The sequence below is a fragment of the Pseudorasbora parva genome, chromosome 6, assembly GCF_024679245.1.
Source record: "Pseudorasbora parva isolate DD20220531a chromosome 6, ASM2467924v1, whole genome shotgun sequence".
Taxonomy (NCBI): domain Eukaryota; kingdom Metazoa; phylum Chordata; class Actinopteri; order Cypriniformes; family Gobionidae; genus Pseudorasbora; species Pseudorasbora parva.
The window spans coordinates 23,346,510-23,367,308 of NC_090177.1; the positions used below are offsets into that span (position 1 = coordinate 23,346,510).

At 37.1% G+C, this 20,799-nt stretch overlaps 1 protein-coding gene across 7 annotated transcripts in view; it reads right to left on the reverse strand.

Moving 5' to 3' along the window:
* Positions 1–3,699: 3,699 nt before the first annotated feature.
* rap1gapa (RAP1 GTPase activating protein a) overlaps positions 3,700–20,799 on the reverse strand; it is a 128,380-nt gene continuing 111,280 nt past the window's right edge. For 4 of the 7 annotated variants that reach the window (XM_067446281.1, XM_067446277.1, XM_067446278.1 and 1 more), the window contains 12 exons: positions 20,281–20,367; positions 18,579–18,719; positions 16,909–17,052; positions 12,485–12,562; positions 9,512–9,621; positions 8,333–8,428; positions 7,707–7,826; positions 6,289–6,424; positions 6,083–6,194; positions 5,895–5,998; positions 5,708–5,755; positions 3,700–4,775 (listed from right to left, as the gene is read on the reverse strand). In XM_067446281.1, coding sequence (XP_067302382.1) covers positions 5,747–5,755; positions 5,895–5,998; positions 6,083–6,194; positions 6,289–6,424; positions 7,707–7,826; positions 8,333–8,428; positions 9,512–9,621; positions 12,485–12,562; positions 16,909–17,052; positions 18,579–18,719; positions 20,281–20,367 — 1,137 coding nt within the window. In that variant the 3' untranslated portion in view covers positions 3,700–4,775; positions 5,708–5,746. The remainder of the gene's footprint in view (positions 4,776–5,707; positions 5,756–5,894; positions 5,999–6,082; positions 6,195–6,288; positions 6,425–7,706; positions 7,827–8,332; positions 8,429–9,511; positions 9,622–12,484; positions 12,563–16,908; positions 17,053–18,578; positions 18,720–20,280; positions 20,368–20,799) is intronic. The other 3 variants (XM_067446280.1, XM_067446283.1, XM_067446284.1) reach the window with 3 other exon arrangements.

The window sequence follows — 20,799 nt, forward strand, 5'->3', positions numbered from 1 at the left end:
CATAACAATGTCTAAAAATTCATACCCTGTCATCAGCATGGATTTTGTCTGCATCTTTTTTCCCACCAGACATTTGACTTCTGCACAGGAACAGCAAATTACAGTCATGTACATGGGCACTGCAAATAAATGGCATAATCATACCTCACCACAAGGGGGCAGAGAAGCCCTGCACAGAGTAAACAAAAGCCGACTAAAAACACATTTCAAACATTTTTGATGATTTGTTGTTTTTTATTGATACACAACTGATCCCAGTACCTCTAAGGTTGTAGTTATAGCGTTAGCAATTCTTTGTAGCTTTGATGATGTCCAGTCTTTTAGTCCAGTATTGGCTCTGTCCAAAACCTCAGCTGCTAGTCAAAGACTTCCCAGGCATAATGAATCTGCTTTCAGACAGGCTTGCTTCAATGTCATTTAATGATCTAAATGCAATTCAAGTGAGCCTTATAGCAGATGACCATGAAAATATTTAGTTACAACACACTGAGAAACAGGGTGTCAACATTGTAGGGGTATAACAGATTGTCACTGGAGCAGTACCCTTGAAAATATATCATTATACCTTTTTTACTACTAAAAGGTGCATGTTATTAGCATAGAAATCTAGACGCACCCTAGCAGCAGCAAATCTAATCTAGCCGCGAGTGTCGTCTAGCAACTCTAAATAGACTTCTGAGCTGTAAAAACCAAACTCTGGTCAGGCCAATCACATCGTGTATAGAGTTGGTGGGCGGGGCTTAACATAATGACGACAGAGTTGCGGAGGTTCTGTGCTAAACACAGAAGCTGGCGAACGGCGGTCTTTCAAAACGGCTTTGGCCGCGACTCTGGAAGACTTGGAGTTAAGCTTTTCTCTGAGAAAAAAGCAAAGAACGGCACTGAAATCATTCTTAAAAGGGGAAGATGTGTTCAGAGTTTTGCCGACCGGATACGGCTGAAGTTTAATCTGTTAACTAGCTCTGCTTCACGTTGCTCTGGTTGGTTGTAGCGCTATCCAGTTGTGTGCAGAGGGAGTTTGAAAGACAACCGTTTATCCCGCCCCTCGGATTGAGCCCTGTCAATGACCAAACATCTTGATGTGGGTCTGGCTAGCATAGTATTACCCTAGAGTACAAATACACATCATAAAGTACCGCTATGACCCTTTCTGTGGTTAAAAAAAGTACAAATATGTCCTTTTATGGGTACTGCCCCAGTGACAAGCTGTTGTACCCCTAAAGGTACAATTTTGACACCCTTCTGTGTGTATATTGTTATTTTATATATATATATAATATGTATCACGAGCAGCAAATCAGCATATTAGAACGATTTCTGAATGAATATGTGACACTAAAGACTGAAGTAATGATGCTGAAGATTCAGCTTTGATCAATTTGATCAAAATTCAGCTGATTGCAGCTTATACAGGATATGGATGTGCCTATTTCTTGCCTTAGTATATTGCCTGCAACTATTTTTCAGGTTTCAGACAGAGCCAATGTCTAAGTATGCCAGCAGTACGGATCAGTTTTGAGAACTGTATAAAACAAACATGGACCAGTAAAGACAAGTACACAACATCTTAATGGTGTGGGACAAGGGGCAGTATAAAGGCAGTTTAATGGAAGCCGGTAAGGCAAATCATTTATCATAAATAGATTACAAAATAATTCTGCTAAGCTTTCCCCTTCATATATTTTGACACTTAGAGTAAGGCAACTCCAGACCACTCTACCATATTTAAGCTCCATTCAATGCTTTTTGCCTTTAACGGAAAGAGCAAACTCACATTGACTGATTTTTGGCATTAATGATTGGTTTATAGATTAGCAACAGCACATTTGCTTAACTCAGTCTGTTGGCACACAGCTCAAACATTAAACCATCCGTATTTTTAAATGCAAAGCAAAGAATAGCCGGTTTGAATCAAGTCAACATTAAAAAAAGGATCTCCACTAGGGATTTTTATACAGTTTGGGAAAAAATGAGTCACCACAAGGAATTCCGCACTAAACTCAAGACGCTGCGGCATTGATCACAGATAAACAATCGACATGTCAAACTGGTGAATCAAAGCTGAGCATAAACTATGACATACAGTTAGTTTGGTTAGCTGGTTAGGAAACTGATCTGAATTAGTATTTTAACTCACTGTTGTTGTAACACTGACATGGCTGAATTTCTTATCTGTTTGAGGGTAAGGTAAGGCATCTGCAATGTATGATATTCAAAGGAGGTCTGTCACACCATCAAACTGTCATGTTTTGATGCTAATCAAATGTGAATATTTTCTTTGACTCACACTTATTAAAATGCCACATTTCTCCATGCACAAGTGATAATGGCAGATAAATTCATTATTTAAGAGTAACAGCACTATCCAGTTTCTGTCAAACAGTGAGAGGAAATCCTCATCAAATATTATTTACTATATAAATAAATATGAATCAGTACCGTATCAGTTTTTGGCTGGTAATAGAAATGTTTAAATATCAGTACTGGTCAATATTGGATGTACACTGTAAAAAAATATTTTAAAAATAAGTTACCTGGTTGCCTTAAAATTTTGAGTTTATTGAAATAATAAAAATGAGTTAATACAATGAACATTTTTGAGAATCAACAATCTTTATTCAAATGTTATTAAAAAATTTGTAAGCATATTGGGTAATTGTGTGTTTTATTTGTGATGATGCAGTGAAACATGACAAATTATGCAATTTATGTATGCTATTTATATGATTTATCAAATTTTTTATGTGGTTCTCATACAATACATTTTGAGTTTCTATTTATTAAACCAATTTCCTTCATTGTATCAACTTAAAGCTACACTGTGTAACTTTTTTAGTTTATTCTTAGCTAAAAACATTTAGTTCTTTCAAAAATATATGTGCTCATTAATGTATATTTACTTCTTTCAAGTAATAAAGTATTTTCGTAAGTTTATAATATGCCATTGAAAATACATACGGGTGAGGGGTTCGAATGCTGGTCGCCATGTTGCTCCTCCATCTTGAAAGTACATTAGCCAAAGAGGGACATACCCGTAAATTCAAGCTTCGCATTTCGCATTTTAACACTCAATGGCACCGTGTCGAATGTGAAGAGGGGGATTGCCATGTTAATCTTGGACTAAATCGGCCACCGTAGGAGTTAAAACGAAATCAGAATTGAGAGGAACTGAAACTATTATTCACTGGATTGTCATTTACCTTTTCACCACTAGATGGGGGAAAATATCACACAGTGTAGCTTTAAAATGTTTATTTCAATAAACAATTTTTTTTAAGGCAACCAGGTTACTTACTTTTTTAAAGCTACACTGTGTGATATTTTCCCCAATCTAGCTGAAAAGGTATATGACCATTCAGTGAATAATAGTTTCTGTTCCTCTCAATTCTGATTTCGTTTTAACTCCTACGGTGGCCGATTTAGTCCAAGATTAACATGGCAATCCCCCTCTTCACATTCGACACGGTGCCATCGAGTGTTAAAATGCGAAATGCGAAGCTTGAAATTACGGGTATGTCCCTCTTTGGCTAATGTACTTTCAAGATGGAGGAGCAACATGGCAACCTGCATTCGAACCCCTCACCGTATGTATTTTCAATGGCATATTATAAACTTACGAAAATACTTTATTACTTGAAAGAAGTAAATATACATTAATGAGCACATATATTTTTGAAAGAACAAAGTGTTTTTAGCTAAGAATAAACTAAAAAAGTTACACAGTGTAGCTTTAAGTTAAACCAACAATATATTTTCACAGTGTATAATTGTTCATGATTTTTTCCTTTATTTGTACTTTTAGATTACCGTTGTCATCTAACACTTATTTAAAATTCAACTTGAAAAACAATGTTATATTTAGCAAATTTCAAAGTTCCATACATTATAATGCTTCGATATCTTAATTTACTAGCAGCATTTAAAAAGTTTCATTTTATTTGTTGTTTCTTTACAAAAAAGTATAGAATTTTATTATCTGCCATAACATGAAAATAAGTAGCAACTTATCAGATACATTTTAATATTGGTGCATCCCTACTTAAAGTACTATGCATTTTGACTGAAACTTTTTTTATTAGTTTTTTCTCTGCAGAAAAACCTTTTGAGTGAAGTTACTCTTAAATAATGTCAAAAGATGTATTGCACAGCTGTGAAATCTGAACAAAAGAACATCAATATCACAATATGAGTAATGGCCCTGTCCAAAATAGTGCATTTGATGCGTGCTGTACTAGCAGAATGTGCGATGACTGCATGTTTGTGAAGTCTTCGAGACCGTAGCAGGTCCCATTTGTCAGGTTTCAGAAGGATGCTTTGTGCGCCCTGTTGCACAGCCCACCATTTGGGGCAGGGCTGAAAAAGCTTTCATCGTGCAAGCAGGTTAAATGTCCTTTAGCAGAACAACTTCACAGAATTGAATATTAGCACAGTGTTAGGACCTCAACAGCCACTCATCTGCACAATGATATGTCATTAGACACTGCTATAGAGGAAGTTCTGAATCATTTACTGGTGTACTCACAAGGGGGTTAAGGACAAGACTGAAGGAGGGTTCGGGCACAGTTTCTGGCTGCTTAACCAACTCCTTCCTGTTACTAGTCAAGTCTGCGAGGGTAGTGAGTGTCCTGATGGAGGCATGGTCGCATGATCGTTGTTCTGGGCCATGCACATGTTGTCACTCATGCAGCCGACTGGGGTCATCGTCCTCTTCTTCATCAAGTAACGGCAAAAACCAGAGCTCTCCTTGTCTCTCTAAGGTGTTTCTAATGGAAATGCTGTTCAAACAATATGGTGTGAGACAGTAATCAGGACACTGACACTGCTTTTCCACCGCCGGGCTGAACCGCTCAAAGGACAGTGAGAAACGGTTTCAGTTATCTGTTATCGCCCTGGAATTTTACAGTGCTGGTAGAATGCGCGTAGTGTTGCACAGCTCAGGATTGGATACTTGTTTCCTGGCTACTAATTTCTCTGTAGCTTGTAACAAAATAAATATCTGATAATTCACAACAACGGTCTTACATCTCATATGGTCTGTAAACTTGTGTTACCAAGGCAATGACTTATGCATTTATATTATATTCTAAAGAGCTCTGTTATCAGCCCTGCAGTGGAAAATTCAACCATATCCATACTGGCAGGATCAGCAAGGAATGGAATGGTTAAGCAAAGAGAATGGATTGACCCAAAGGTGGAAAAGCAGCTTATATTTTTTTAAAGTAATCTCTAATGCTTAGAAATATTTTGTAAATTATAAATGTACAGTTTATTATAAGTGTACTGTGTACTATTAATTATTTATGCATTTTATGAACATAGTTAGTGAATAGTTCTTATTAAAGCCGATCTCAGTAATTATTGATTACAACTATCTCTTCAATTTACTGATTAGTTAATCTTGTTACCATATTTGTTAATAGTAGTAGATGAAATATTAATGTAGTAGTTCTACTTATTTATCATGCATAGTTACCTATTAATGATAAACAATAAAAGTGTTATTAAAAGTTATTTGGTCTGTAATTGTGCTAAAATGTCTTTCATTCAGTTTTACAAAAAAAGTATTTCATATGTAAATGACCTACATGCACCACTATTCCTATGCAATAGTCATAAACCTGCAAAGTGTAAGTCTATAGATTATACAATAAACCAAATTGTGTTCTTCAGCAAAACAAAATGATTCAGTTGAGAGATTGTATCTAACCTGTTGATGGATGTCCATGAGGCAGTCAATCAGGAGGGGCTAGCAGTTCTGCACAGATGCACAGACAGTAACAGAGTTAAAGAGTTAAAGAAGTTGCCATTCTATATGTGCACACTTTAGTAAGTTCACACCGAAGCAGATACAACACTTAAATTCAGCATCGTCAGACGAGGCTGGCCAGACTCACCGATGAGGATTTGTGGTCATGCGGTCGCTCAAGTTTGATGCGGATGTCTGTCCGGTTTTGCTCCTGGTTCTTTCCACCATCTTGTTGCTGAGATCTGCCAAGAGCTGGAAAAAGAAAGACACACAAACACTACACTAATACACACACTGTTTTTGTAATTATGTTAAGGTACAGCTTGTTTCGCTCACCAGGAGAGCTCCCCCTACTGGTTGAACTGGTAGTGCTCATGTTGTCCTCCAGCCATGTGCTGTATGTGAACGAGTCTCGTTTATGAGGAGTATCTGCTGACGACAGGCTCTCCTGAATGGAACAAATTCAACACATTGCTCTAAACATACAAAACCTAAACATATGTTTTATGTTCATGCCTCTAAACAAATCTAAATGTTCTCACCATGCCAGTGTCATAGTCCTCTGTGGCCTCTGTTTCATTCTCCTCTACCACACTAGCAAAGCTGCTGGCATTAGAGGAGGAACGGGACAGGTCATGAGCCTCAGGAATGGATGGAGTCCGGCCGTAAATGCTTGAACTGCGCACACACACACACACACACACACACACACACACACACACACACACACACACACACACACACACACACACACACACACACACACACACACACACACACACACACACACACACACACACACACACACACACACACACACACACACACACACACACACACACACACACACACACACACACACAGTTAAATAAAACAAAGTTCCTGGTAAATGCAGTAGAGACCGTAATAATATGTTTTCTTCTACTGTGGGCCATTCTGTCCTTGTGGACACTCTCACTAGTTCAGTTTGTCTACTAACAATGTCCAGTAGTGGAAAAGTTTAACAGCCATTAACATTTCCCCCATCTCAAATTATACAAATGATTGTAATGAAACTTTAAATATTTTTCTGGAAAAATAACTAGTTTATCCTGCAGTTTTATAGCTAGCATTTTGAGTACTCAAACACACAATTAAATTATATTTTTCACAAGTTTTGCATAATTTGAAAAAAAATAAAATATTCAAGCTAGTTTGTCACAGCATGTAAAAATTAAGTGCAAATATTATGTAGGGTATATTGTATAAAATATTATGTATAAAGGTCATAATTTCTTTTTTATTTCTTTTTTTTTTACTAGAAAAGGTTTACTAAAATACACTTACATAAGAAACATTATTCATTGAACGCTCTGTTTTAGTTCCTGTCCCCTTAAAGCCTGTTTTCCTGAAAAAGCCCAGTCTGCACTGATTCCTAAGCAGGCCAGTTCTGCTGTGATTAGTCAGCCGCTTGGAGCATGTGTCAGAGACGTAATGCCCCTCACCAAAATTGGCTTTCTGCTCCAGAGACTTCATGAGCAGATGAGAGGAATATTGTAACCAAGTTTTTAAGTTTTAACCCAAATTTAACCCATTTCTTTGGGTTACAGAGACTTGTGACCCATTCAATTTAACTATAAAAAATAAAACCATGAATAATAGCATTATTGCACGCTATTTATTTAGTTACACTTTACAAAGTTTCATTAGTTAATATTAGTTAATGTATTAACTAACATGAACTAAACATGCGCAGTACATTTGTTACTGTATTTGTTAGTCTTTGTTACAGTTATTTAATATGAATACAGCTGTTCATTGTTTGTTCATGTTAGTTCACAGTGCATTAACTAATGTTAAAAATATTTGAATTAAGTATTAGTAAATGTTGAAATTAACATTAACACAGATAATAAATGTTTTATAAGAGCAGTTAATAATGAGGAAATCATATCCCTCAGGTTAATGATTTTCACTTTACCTGTTCTTAGTGACGAGGACCTCAGGAGAGCTCTGATTGGAGGAGTTTTCAGACTTGGGCTCCTGGGAGGCGTGGCCACTGTCAGGAGTCTTCTGTGTGATGGGGGAGCACTCCCTACTGCTACACACACACACACACACACACACACACACACACACACACACACACACACACACACACACACACACACACACACACACACACACACACACACACACACACCATTAGAGGGCAGCATTAGCATTATGTTTGCAACTCAAACATGAGGTCAAACATGAGGTGACGGAGTCCAAGCTCAACTGCAGTCTACTAAAAATTAGGTTTGGTTAGATACAACAGTACATGCTCATTCACATCACTACACTGAACACATGACTTCAGAGCAACATCATTAAAGAACCTTTGACAAAGGCCAGCTCATGCAAAATCAGTAAAACAGACATTTGATTGGCTAAAAGAAGTTAGCAGACCACCAATCAGTTAGCATGTTGATTTTGCATGTGTGACCAGTTTAATAATGTGCTTAAGGCCATAATTCACAGCATTTCAGATGCATTTCTATGGCCAGGTAAGGTAAGCAGCTATTCTATGATTAAAGAAGTGGCATTCTATGGTGGCATTTATACTTGGAGGGATCCACGGTGAGCCTCCCATTCTTGAGAGTGACGCTGGGTAGAGAGAGACAGAGCACTGTCCTGTCCTCTGACAACAGAGCGGCAATTCTTCACCAAACACATAAACACACATAAAAGGAAGGAGTTCAGTGTAATATTATGCTTTATTTTCTGCCTAGATTTCATCAAATGTAATTTTATCAAAAAAGGTAAATATAAAGTACTGCAAGTACATGTGTGTGATCATAAAAATGTACGGTTTTTGGAACATAATGATTCTGTCAGTACTGGCAATTTCATCAACCATCCCAATAACTCTCTTAAACTAGCCCAAGCCTTCAAGTGATTCTTTTTATTGAGTCCTGCTCTCTCTCAGACACACACAGAAACACAATCTCTACCATTCAAAAGTTTGGGGTTGCCAATATTGTTTAAAATATAATTGAAAGTCTCTTATGCTCACCATCTATTTGATATAAAATATAATAAAACAGTAATATTGTAAAATATTTTGAGAATGTAAAATCGACGAATCACATCCAAAATTAAAGTTTGTTTACATAATATATGTGTGTGTACTGTGTATAATTATTATATATATATAAATACAAACTCATTCACCTATATATTTAATATATATGCAAATAATTCTTGCTGCTGAAAATTCTGTATTTTTTTATATTTACATATAAAATATTTTTATATAGAAAAATTTGGATGTATATACTGTATATATATATATGCAAATATTTCTCTCTCTCTCTCTCTCTCTATATATATATATATATATATATATATATATATATATATATATATATATATATATGCAAATATTTCTATATGTAAATATTTTATATGTAAATATTAAAAAATACAGAATTTTCAGCATCCATTACTGCAGTCTTCAGTCATGTAATCCTTCAGACAACATTCTAATATGCTGATTTGATGATCAGGAACATTTTTGAGACAGTTGCGCTGCTTAATATTTCTGAAGAAACCGCAAAAACAATTTTTTAAATGGTAGTGTATGTATGGATTTCACAGAAGACTTTTCTTCTGCAAGCAGGTATATACACAAGGGTCACTAAGGTTTTGAAATCAGTACTGTCAGAATCTGTGGTTCTGAAAGTGCAATGCGCCACAATTCAGAAAATCTCCACAAGTTCAGAGGTTTCCTCATCCTCTTACCTCTTCTCCTGGACCTCCTGGATGTTCTCAATGCCGATAGCACTGCTACGTCGAGAGTTGAAGGGTCCTGACTTTTTCCTAGTTGGGCTTTTTCCAGGAATGATCAAAGACTGTGGGAGGGAACGAGAAGTTCAGTGAGCTGAGGATTCAAACATATAGATACCACCTTCACACTGATGGCCACCATGTGGTCTTAAAAAGGAAACTTTATAGATAATACAACCTGTATAGGTCAGGTCTATTTCATACAACTTGCAATTGTGGTCTATAATTTCTTATATCTGTGGTGTGCTCCAGTCTTTGTGAGAACAAAAGACACTGTTTCGTAGCTTGACTGGCAGGGTGGATGTGAAGTGTGTGCTTGAGGGTTTGGAGATGAAAGATGGGAGCAGGATCTCCTGAGCCTCACTGGACGGCTGTGCTCTCGCTAGGGACACTTTGTTCTCTTCAAGCCTGAGCGCTGGGATTTTACAGCTACTGACTTCAAATGAAAGGCCTTCAAAAAGGCTTTTATCTAAAATGGCTTCAAAGACTACGGAAAGAGTCTCTGTTGCTTTTTTTGTTTTGTTTCTTCACTATTAATTCGCAAAAGTACAAATATCACATGAGGGGACAGAAATACACTAAATAGGTACATACTACATGACACAAAAAGTGACATTAGACATTAAAGGGTAAGTGCACCCAAAAATGAAAGTTATGTCATTAATGTCTCAACCTAATGTCGTTCCTCACCCGTAAGACCTCTGTTCATCTTCGGAACACAGTTTAAGATATTTTATATTTTAGTCCCAGAGCATATGCAGTCTATGCACATTTTACTGTCCATGTCCAGAAAGGTAATAAAAACATCATCAAAGTAGTCCATATGTGACATCAGTTGGTTAAGAATCTCTTGAAGCATCGAAAATACATTTTGTTGTTTGATCGCCAATGTCACGTGATTTCAGCAGTTTGGCAGTTTGATACGCGATCCAAACTGCAGAAATCACGTGACATTGGCGATCCGAATCATTGATCGATGAACACTGATTCATGACCGTTTTAATCTTTATTTGAGGAACACAGAAGAGAAGACAATGCTGAATAAAGTTGTAGTTTTTGATATTTTTGGACCAAAATGTATTTTCGATGCTTCAAGAGACTCTAATCAACCAACTGATGTCACATATGGACTACTTTGATGATGTTTTTATTCCCTTTCTGGAAATGGACAGTACAGTGGGCATTGACTGCATATGCTCTGGGACTAAAATATAAAATATCTTAAACTGTATCTGAAGATGAATGGAGGTCTTACGGGTGTGGAACAACATTAGGGTGACACATTAATGACATCAATTTCATTTTTGTGTTAACTAACCCTTTAAAAACATAGCTGAGCAATGCATTACACACAGATAGTGATGCTGAAAGCAGAGCTGTGATAACATCTCTGCCTTGCACCATGAACATAAACACTGAAACAATGATTCTACATGTACATGGGTCACTAGAAAGAACAGTGCTAATGTATATACAAATAGGATATGGTGTGTTTAGAAAGACTGGACAGTGAGGCATGAATATCTGCATGGAACAACTTTTAAAATGATGAATGCACAATATATTGGCTACATATTAGTTATCGGTCGATATTAAAGATATTTTTATTATTTATTGTTATTGGCTGATATTAGTTATTTAATTTTGCATGCTAATTTTCTCTTTTACAAATAGATGAACTTTAGTTAATAATTAATTTAGCAACGTAAATGTAATAATTAGAAAATCTCAAAATGAATATCAATTTTTCATAATTTGTGATGCTTAAAAGGGTACTTCAGCGCTGGGAAGATGAATCTGTATTTAAACTGGGTCGTCAATGTTGTTGAAATGTGAAATTATCTTTGAATTTTGTGCCTTCTAGACTGAGAAAAGACAGAAAATGTATTTTTGTCTCATGGGGATGAAAGACTACAATTCCCAGAATGCTTCGCTGCCCTGTGAGGCCACTCCCAAAGCCACCTACTGGATTACTCTGACTGAGTTGGAGAAGACACTACAATTATAAACTGAACGTGTCTGTTCAATATAATGAGTGAGTCACCGCGTGAGTATCACAGCACTGAGCACTAACTGCAGGAGTCAGATAAATGAGCTGATGAGCTTTCGTAATGAGAGCTGAGGTAATCGCGACTACACTCGTGGCATACATTCACAACGCGAGTTCAGTCTGGCACGTTTCAGTTCATGCCTTTGCAAGCTTAACTTTCATAGAAATTAATTTGAGAAGTTAAAAGACTTACATTGCTCACCATAGCTCCGTTTAAATGAGTGCCTGTAGCTGCGAGCTGAGCTCTGAGTGTGATCTCCATCCCCCAAGCGCGAGTTCAAAACATGCGGAAATGGCTCCCTCTGCTGGCTGTAGTCTTTAGCCTTTGGCCAAACATTCCTCCTATGATGCAAATATCATCAATTTGCATCATAGGAGGAATTTTTCCAGAAATAAAATGCATAAATCTCTCTCCTCAGGGGGATATTAGGGGGGAATGCACAATCATTTGAATATACTCCAGGGTTTCTACTGAGACAAAGCCATATGCTAATCGCTGAAGTAACCCTTTAAATTTACTTGTAGCTTTTATTCAACTAAATTATTTTACTATTTTTATTTATTTAGGCAAAATAGTAAATCATTTTAATATCGACCTTTATCAGTTAGCTGCCATAAAAATGATTATACAGAAAATTATTATCAGCTTATCGGTATCTGGCATAATAAATTAAATAATAAATTAAAAGGAAAACAATGTCATTATAATATGACATCAAAAAGTGCCATAATCCTGTTTTTATATTGTTAGGACAAGTGCATTGAGAAACGTTCTAGTTGACTGTATCGGCAGCTGTATGGTGTGTAAAAGTGATGTTTAGGTCATGCGGTGAGAACGAATGTTGCAGATGAGAATTGAGTGAGAGTTATACATGAACCTCTTCTATGGTTCCTATTCCTATGGCACTGCCACGTCGTCCATATTTACTGGGACTTTTGCCTGGGACAAGCAATGACTGCACAGACCCCACAAAGGGGGAGAGAGAGAGAGAGAGAGAGAGAGAGAGAGAGAGAGAGAGAGAGAGAGAGAGAGAGAGAGAGAGAGAGAGAGAGAGAGAGAGAGAGAGAGAGAGAGAGAGAGAGAGAGAGAGAGAGAGAGAAACAAGAAAAATTATGAGTCCATGCAGCAAGTTTTGTTACAAACAAGTAGGCTACAAACATCTGTTAGAGAGACCATGAACAGAGAGTAAAAAGGAGAGTAGCGACATGAGGATAAAAGGGTCGGAGGAACCTCAGCAGGTACGGGGACCTGTGAAGTACAAGAAAGCAAAAGTAGTAGCACACAGCACACCATATGAGACAACGGGACAGTTGACATTTCAACATGGTTTAACAGTTAGTCAGGTTAACATTATTGGAACAGGTTAGTCAGACGAGGAAATCCATATATAGCCTATCATGCTGTTAAATAAACACAATGTTATTTGTAACTGAGCTTTCTTTATGGGACCTGTTGATATGCTAAAACTTTTTTATCCCTCAGGTTTTATCATAGATCAGTGGTTCTCAACTGGTAGGTCATGATTCGAAAATAGATTGCTAGAGGGAGAAAACAATGCAAAAATCTAAATAAAAACAATAAAATATTATATATATATATATATATATATATATATATATATATATATATATATATATATATATATATATAAATATAAGAACAGACAGAATTTACAAACTACAGTTTGTTACGTTGTTATTAATTTAGCATATTGGTGGATTATTGTAATTTTCAGTATCAGTGTGATTTCAAGCGTGCTTTTATTTACTTGATTATGATAGATAACTTTTCTGTGTGTTGGGATTTCACTTGATGTTTAATATACTTGGTCCTAAAGGAAAACCAGTTGAGAACCACTGTCAAAAGGACCTTAGTGGGGCCCTCCTCATCAATGGCCCTGGTTTGTTATGACATAATAACCATATGAGTCACTATACGCGATTTCTAATTTTCACCTCTAAACTTAGGGATTGAAGTCCCAATAGTCAAAATATAGTTTTGTGCTAACATTTTGGTCTATATTCTCCATTGCATAACCTGCTGTGAAGGTCAGAAAGTCCATTTGACTGACATGGCATATGATAGTGCTATAAATAACAGAAACATTAACTGTGACAGAGTCATGGCTCAGTAACTCTGAAGTCTGTTCCAGCACGAGTCCCTCTGGGAAAGTGGGATTTCACTGGGCTCATATGAGTTTTTGCTCACGAGGGGCACTGACATGACTTAGCATGGCTCTCAGTGTGTGATAGTCCCCAGGGCAAGGAGCAGCACCATAAGAGCCGCTGCGCCTGATGGAGCAAGAGCTGGCTGGCCGGAGGACGTCATCTCTGCACTTAGGCTGTGCGAACAGCATACTTACCGACAGCACACCTGCATATTAAAATATTAACACAGTAGAATCCATTCAACACAGACACACACACATAATTCTCTCTGCAAGTTCCTATGTGGTGCTGATGTGCGGCTGATTTGGAGGATGTGGTAAGGTCTTAACATTCACAACTGTATTTATAATATTTCTACTTTATACTATTGCCGGCAGGCCGCCTTATCCTACTTCTAGATCAGATAATATTCATTCCTGAGAAACACTGCAAGAAAAAACCCCCCAAACATCTCACATGACCCCTTGTAGACTATCTGACAGCATTTCATTCCCTCATGAGCAACATGCAACGAATTTAAGACCGCTTAAGTCATGCACCTCTCAGAGGACCTCATCTTCACCATAACACAGACGGGTTAAATGAGTAACAGTCTTCTTGTGTAACATGCTTTTGGGTCAATGACATATTTATACAGCATATTTATACTAGTATAAAACATATGTGTCAAGTTCTCAGAAATTTATTCATGATAGATTTTAAAAAGTTTTATATAGTTTTTAAAAAAGTAACAATTTAATTACTTTTTTAAAAACAATTTAAAATGTCATGTTGATCTAATCATTATTATTATTATAAAAATAATATATTATAATTTTTTAATTTTTAATGAATATATCACAAATAGCTTATTTATAAATAAATAATTGCATTTTTTTTTTAATTAAGCAGTTTTGGTAAAAATATATTTTTGTATTAGTGTTTACCATTTATATAAAAGGCTAAATATATAAATAGCTACATTTATTTTAAAGGGGTCATCAATAGAGAAATTTTCCATGATATTTTGACATTATGGGCCCTATCATACGTTGTTATCATTTTTACGTCCAGCACCATATTGTTTAAATAGCAAATGCACTCGCTCCCCTCTGTTCGGCCATTTGTGTGCTGGTCTTTAAACGAGGTGTGTCCAGGCATATTGTTGGCGTGTTGCTATTTTGATGCAACTGAAACTGAAAACGCAGTTTTTTTTTTTGTTATTTAAAGGGCGCTTTAGAAATATGCACTTGAGGTGGGTGCACAATGCGTGTACACTCTGCTTTTTAACCACACAAGCAGCACACAAGCATGGCAAATATTAAAAATGTAGTGTATCCGCATTGGTATAAGCGCAACTGGCTTTTAAAGGGAATGGGACATGAGACTCTGATTGGTTATTAGCACATTACGCCCAAAACTAGACTACAACCCTTTTGGACAATGCGCCTGAGGAGCCGACCGTTTTTTCTGTCGTTAAACTAACAAAAGTGGACCTGGGCCATGTGCTTCCGATCGTTAAAATAGGGTCCTATGCCACTACCTCATCATGAAGTACATTTACCATTGGCAGGACTCATTATGGTCTGATTAATAATTCCACATGAGAGTGATTAAGTGGTTTGTGTTTGCCTTTATAAGCTCTCTGTTTTCAGTCACTTATTGGTTCTCATTCATTAAATACGAGCAGAACGAATTACTACGATATGGCAAATGCCAATTCGTCTCTTTAGCATTTATGCAAATTACGGCAGCCAAACCTGAGAAAAAAGTCCAGAAGATTACACAGCGTTCCCGGACACATTATTTGCAGTTGTACCTCAGGGGCGAGGATTATGCTAATTATGAATGAGCGGGCACGCCCACCCTATTTGCGAATGTTGTGAATTCATTAATATACACGTTTAACTATAGAATCTGTGGGATATGAAGCGTTTGTGAATATGGAGAAGAGTTTTTGTAACGGTCCATTTTACGTGCAAATCACTCAGAACTTGCTCGTTATTTACGAAGGTTTAGTGAATGAGGGCCATTGTGAACTCTTGTCGTGTTACACTGTATGGCATCATCAATATAACATTATCAGTATGACATAATTAGTATGACGAAAACATGATGAATGATGAATTTATAATTCGAACACGAAACACCGTTAAAGTTTTCCTGTCTCGTTTTACAGTGGCAAATGTTTTAACTATGCAGAGATAAGCACCTTTCTGTATAGCGTCTTCGTTTTAACACTAATATAATGTAATAAAATACAATACTACCTCACAAATACATAAGGAATAAATAAAAATAAAGATGCTTAATTACCAAGCTGTTGCAAACTGGAGTATGCTCTGTATTTGAGGTGTAGGTTTGTCTTCTAATTCAGGATCAGACTCTGGCTCAAATATGTACGGCGAAAGTGCGAAACTGTTACCCAATCGTAATAGTGGGCGTTTACTTCCAAATCACAGACAGTGTGTTAAGAGAGGGTTGAAAACAGGATAGAAAATAGCCTACTGCTTCTAAATTAGGATGTTTTTTGATGTAAAAATTGAGTGGACCTCAAATAACATTATAGTTTATTTAATGCAGTTTGTGATCCCTTTAAGTTTACTTTTCAATAATTTTAATAAGGCTTTTTCTCCATTATGTAGAAATTATCAGGATGATTATATCACCCTGACATTTTTAAATAAAGATATACATCAAATTACTTTTAAGACAGGGATTAAAAAATATGCTTATCATAAAAGTGGTGTATTGAACAGGTTTTAAATTTTTTTACTTTAATAAACTAATGTCATTGACCCTTTTACTCAGGAAATATTGACTAATTAGTGAAAAATACCAGTGAAATACAGATTGAGAATATCAGTGGCTTTAGAGATGACAGACAAAAAGCATGATGAGAATGAGGGAAAAAAAAATGTTAAGGGACTTGTGAATGAGGAGAGTTAAGAAGTTGAGGTTCGTTGATTGACGCCTTTGTTGTGTTGTTTGTTCGTAGCAACTCTGAACATCTCTGCATGTGCTAAAGTTTCAGTGTAGTGCAGGAATTAGTGAAGTATGTGTAACCAGGACTGGGTTTTTAACTTATAGTGGAGGGTAGTGAGGGGACTAGCATAGTTTGGCCCATTGGGAAGCCATTAGGGGGGTTACTTACTATCCCAGGGGTTTTGGGGGTCTCTGGTGAGTGGTGGTTGATGTTGTTGTGGGTGAAACTGCCGCTGTGACTATTGGAGACTGTGTACTTCCTGATATTGAGGCCCATGGTGTCCAGAGACTGGCTCCTGCTGCGGATCACCCGCTACAGCACAGGGAGAGATGAGGAGGAGACACAGTGAGCAGCGGCAGGCCAGGGTGGGCCAATGGAGTGGGTTTGAAGCCAATGAATCAAGTTGCTAATATGACTCAAGCAACACCTGAGTGAACCACAGGTGAGGAGAGAGTGCAGTTTTGTCCTTAAAGAATTAAAAGCATGGCCAGAGGGAGGACGGTTGATATGAAGCCTGGGCACAGGAAGTCACTGAGAGCATGGCTAAGAGCTACTGAAGCTAGCAATCATTAGGGCAGAACTGCCTAAGAGTGTTAATGGATATCAATTAAACATCACCCGCTAAAAGTGCGGCCTGATTTCAAGGGAAAACTCCCAGAATGCCACAACCACAGAAGAGGAGAACCTCCTTTATGCTAATGAGTTTGGCTACAGAGCTGCTGAAGAAAACTGTGTGCATAAGTGGTCGTGGAAGCAAACAAAATAGGCTGAAAGAGAGATAATGAAAATGATTTATGAGAAGTCTGATTGATTTTTATGTCTGGATAACCACAATCAATGCGTGAACACCACTGGACACATTCAATTATAAACCCGAACAGTCTGTCTATAATGAATTGTGGGCATGGAAAATTCAGTCTACTCAAATAATAACTAAACACCAGGGTTATTATAGTTAACTAAATCCATAAAATTGATTAAAATAAAATAAAATGTTAACTGAAATTTAATAAAAGATTTTGTAATTTTTTTATTTCAGCTAGTCGCCAAGGCAACATTTCTCTTTTTCACTTAGTTTAACTTGATGTACTAAAACTAAAACTTGAATAAAACTTTACAGACAATAAATAGACTAATAAATAGAAAAAGCACGACAACATTTCTAAAACTTTAATCAAAATTAAAATGAAATGAAAATACAAAAATAAAAACATAAAAAAACAAACATTATATATATATATATATATATATATCATTTTTTTTTCCAGTGTATATATAAAAAACGATGTTAGTATCTCAACAATATTAAAATAACACTGCTATATACTCATCAGGCATAATTCTGCATATTACAGGGAAATATTTGTGTACGATATGTTGCGTATGATTAATCGTGTACTACTGATTAATTAGCAAAGTATATTAGGGAGCAAAATAGTGTAGCGCACAAGATAATTCTCACGAGTGTATCTATGCTCGACAATGTGCTAATAGGACTAATTAGTGTAAATTATGGTAATGAGTGCTTTAATTTAGGTAGCATCGGTTTCATCACTTGGCAGCTGGAGTCATAAAGACGTCACCATCTAGATCTCAAGAGAGAAAGAAAATGCTACCGTACGTTTAGAACAACAGCAGCGAGAACAACATAGACGTCTGAACGAACGAATCATCTTACGTAATTAAAAGATTCATGAGTGCTAACATGACCAGAATGCACCACGTCCACCATTCACACACAAGCCACAGTAATGTTTCACAAACATCCCCAACCTCCTCTATTCTGGATGTAAATGCCCTCACAGAGACCTCCAGAGCCCGGTGTCCTCGTGGATTACCTTGAAAGACTCAAAGAAGCCCCCTCCCCCTCCGCCTCCATTCTCCAGTTTGTCCTCCTCTCCTCCTAATCCCATCATGGTCTGACTGTTGATGTGCAACTCCTCGTATAGCGTCTCCAGCAGGGCAGACCGGGTGCGCTCCTGGTGACATTAACGGGTTATTGTGTTTGAATATAAATAGTAAATGAATCTTAGATGAGGCAGTATTCATTTATTATCCGCATATATCTTAAATGACATCCAAGGTACACATCTCATTTCCCTCGGAATTGAACCCATAACCTTGATGCCATATGAGTGAACGCGATTTCACTACGTAAAACGTTCATGGATCAAAATCGTTGTCTGTCTGTGTGTAACAATGCCTAGTGTGTTGTCCCTGTTAACCCTTAAATGCATGAATGTTTCACCAATCATTATTACATTTTCAGATCTTTAGCAACCTGGATCTATATCTAACACTGCTGGATCTCTACCTGTCGTGAAAATATAAGACCCCCCTGATATTAGTTACGATTGCCAAATAATATTAAATAAAGTACATTTTGTTACCTTTTGGAGCTTGGAGGAGTTTAGTTTGAGCAGATGATTTATACCATCATCACTGCCCTCGTCAGCTCATTTTCCAGAACATTCAGCATCTGGCTCATATTCACAATCTTAAACATATTCTCGAAACTGTCCTTTTCAACAACTTCATTTTGATCACTGACAGATTCACCATCAGGTGACAGTGACACTAATATTTGTACGTTCACTTCTTACTCTGGAGTAAATCTCTGAGCCATTTTCAAGTTTTGCTGATGATACTTCCTATTCTTTTGTTTTCTGCCTGCGGTAACTATGAGTGAAACATCACTTCATCATTGTGTATCAGATATTGCCACCTTGAGAAATAAAGGTGAGTTGCAAAAATTATTGTGCAGAAAAAATATAATACTAAGACGGTTGATGTCTAACTTAAAAAAATGAATGAGGTGGAGTAATGAATGAATGACGTATCGGGTCACTAAAGACCCGAGGTATGTGTTTAAGGGCTAAATAAACAAACAAACAAACAAACAATCCAATCAACCAATTGAGGGATAGGTTAACTGTTAATGTCACGTTTATGCTTACAAAAGAGTTAGTGGCTTCTACACCATTATTATTCACCTATCATTTCCCTCTGATTTTGGTTAGGTTTAGGGGTTGGTTGAGATATGGTTAGAACTATGTTTTTAGACTGGATTATTGTTCCAGGATCAACAAAAGATTTTGATCCAGGAACATGTCTTACTTGGCAAACATCTTTCTGACATCTTACTTATCTACCTTTCCTCTTCCACAAGTAAAAGACCAAGGGCTGACAACGGCAATGCCATTTGCAACGTTCTGAAATGCACGAATCCGTCTGTGTGGGGAAACGAAAACGACAGCTGATATCTTTATAGCTCTTCCGGTTTCCCGCTTCGAATAACGAAAACAGACTACTGCCACCAGCTGGGTCGGAAAGGTATTTCCTCTAACGCAGGCGCAGAACGGACGCGCTATTGGCCGTCGGATGTCGAGCGTCGGCTTGGTGTGTCAGGGCATCTTTGGACCGCTTTGGACCCAAGACGCGGCCGACGTGAGCCAACGTGAGCCGACTCAGCAGTTTGCTTTCGTCGCCACTAGTTGATCGGCGTCGGCTTGGTGTGTTCCTAGCTTTACAGTCACTCACCTCTAATTTGGCAAATTTTTCAGCTTTGTAACAAGCATATTCAGCATTGATCAGCTTGGTAAGCAAGAATTCATGAAAGTCTGGACCCTGCAGAGAGGCAGAAAGGTGTAGGAAGAGAACAAATTAGAGAGGATGGAAATTAGTGCTTTTTTTGTTTTCATTACATACTGTACAATACTGTTCAAAAGTTTGGGGTCAATTTTTTTATTTTATTATTATATTTGACAAGGATGTATTACATTGTTTAAAGGTGACATTAAAGACAATATATATTTCTGTCTGTCTGAGTATTTGGCATGGTAATTGGTATGACAGCTGATATATTTGGTCTTGGCGGGATAGATCTGCTACACTGCTGCTGTTATTGCTTCTGCTACTTCAGAGCAAGTACAGCTGGAGCTAGGGAAGGTGGAGGGGTTTTTGAAACTGCACTTCACTGCTAAGGCAAATGCTAATCGAGATGAGCATGTAAGATCATTGGCTACTGATACAATAGTAACCAATCAGCTGTGCCCTATA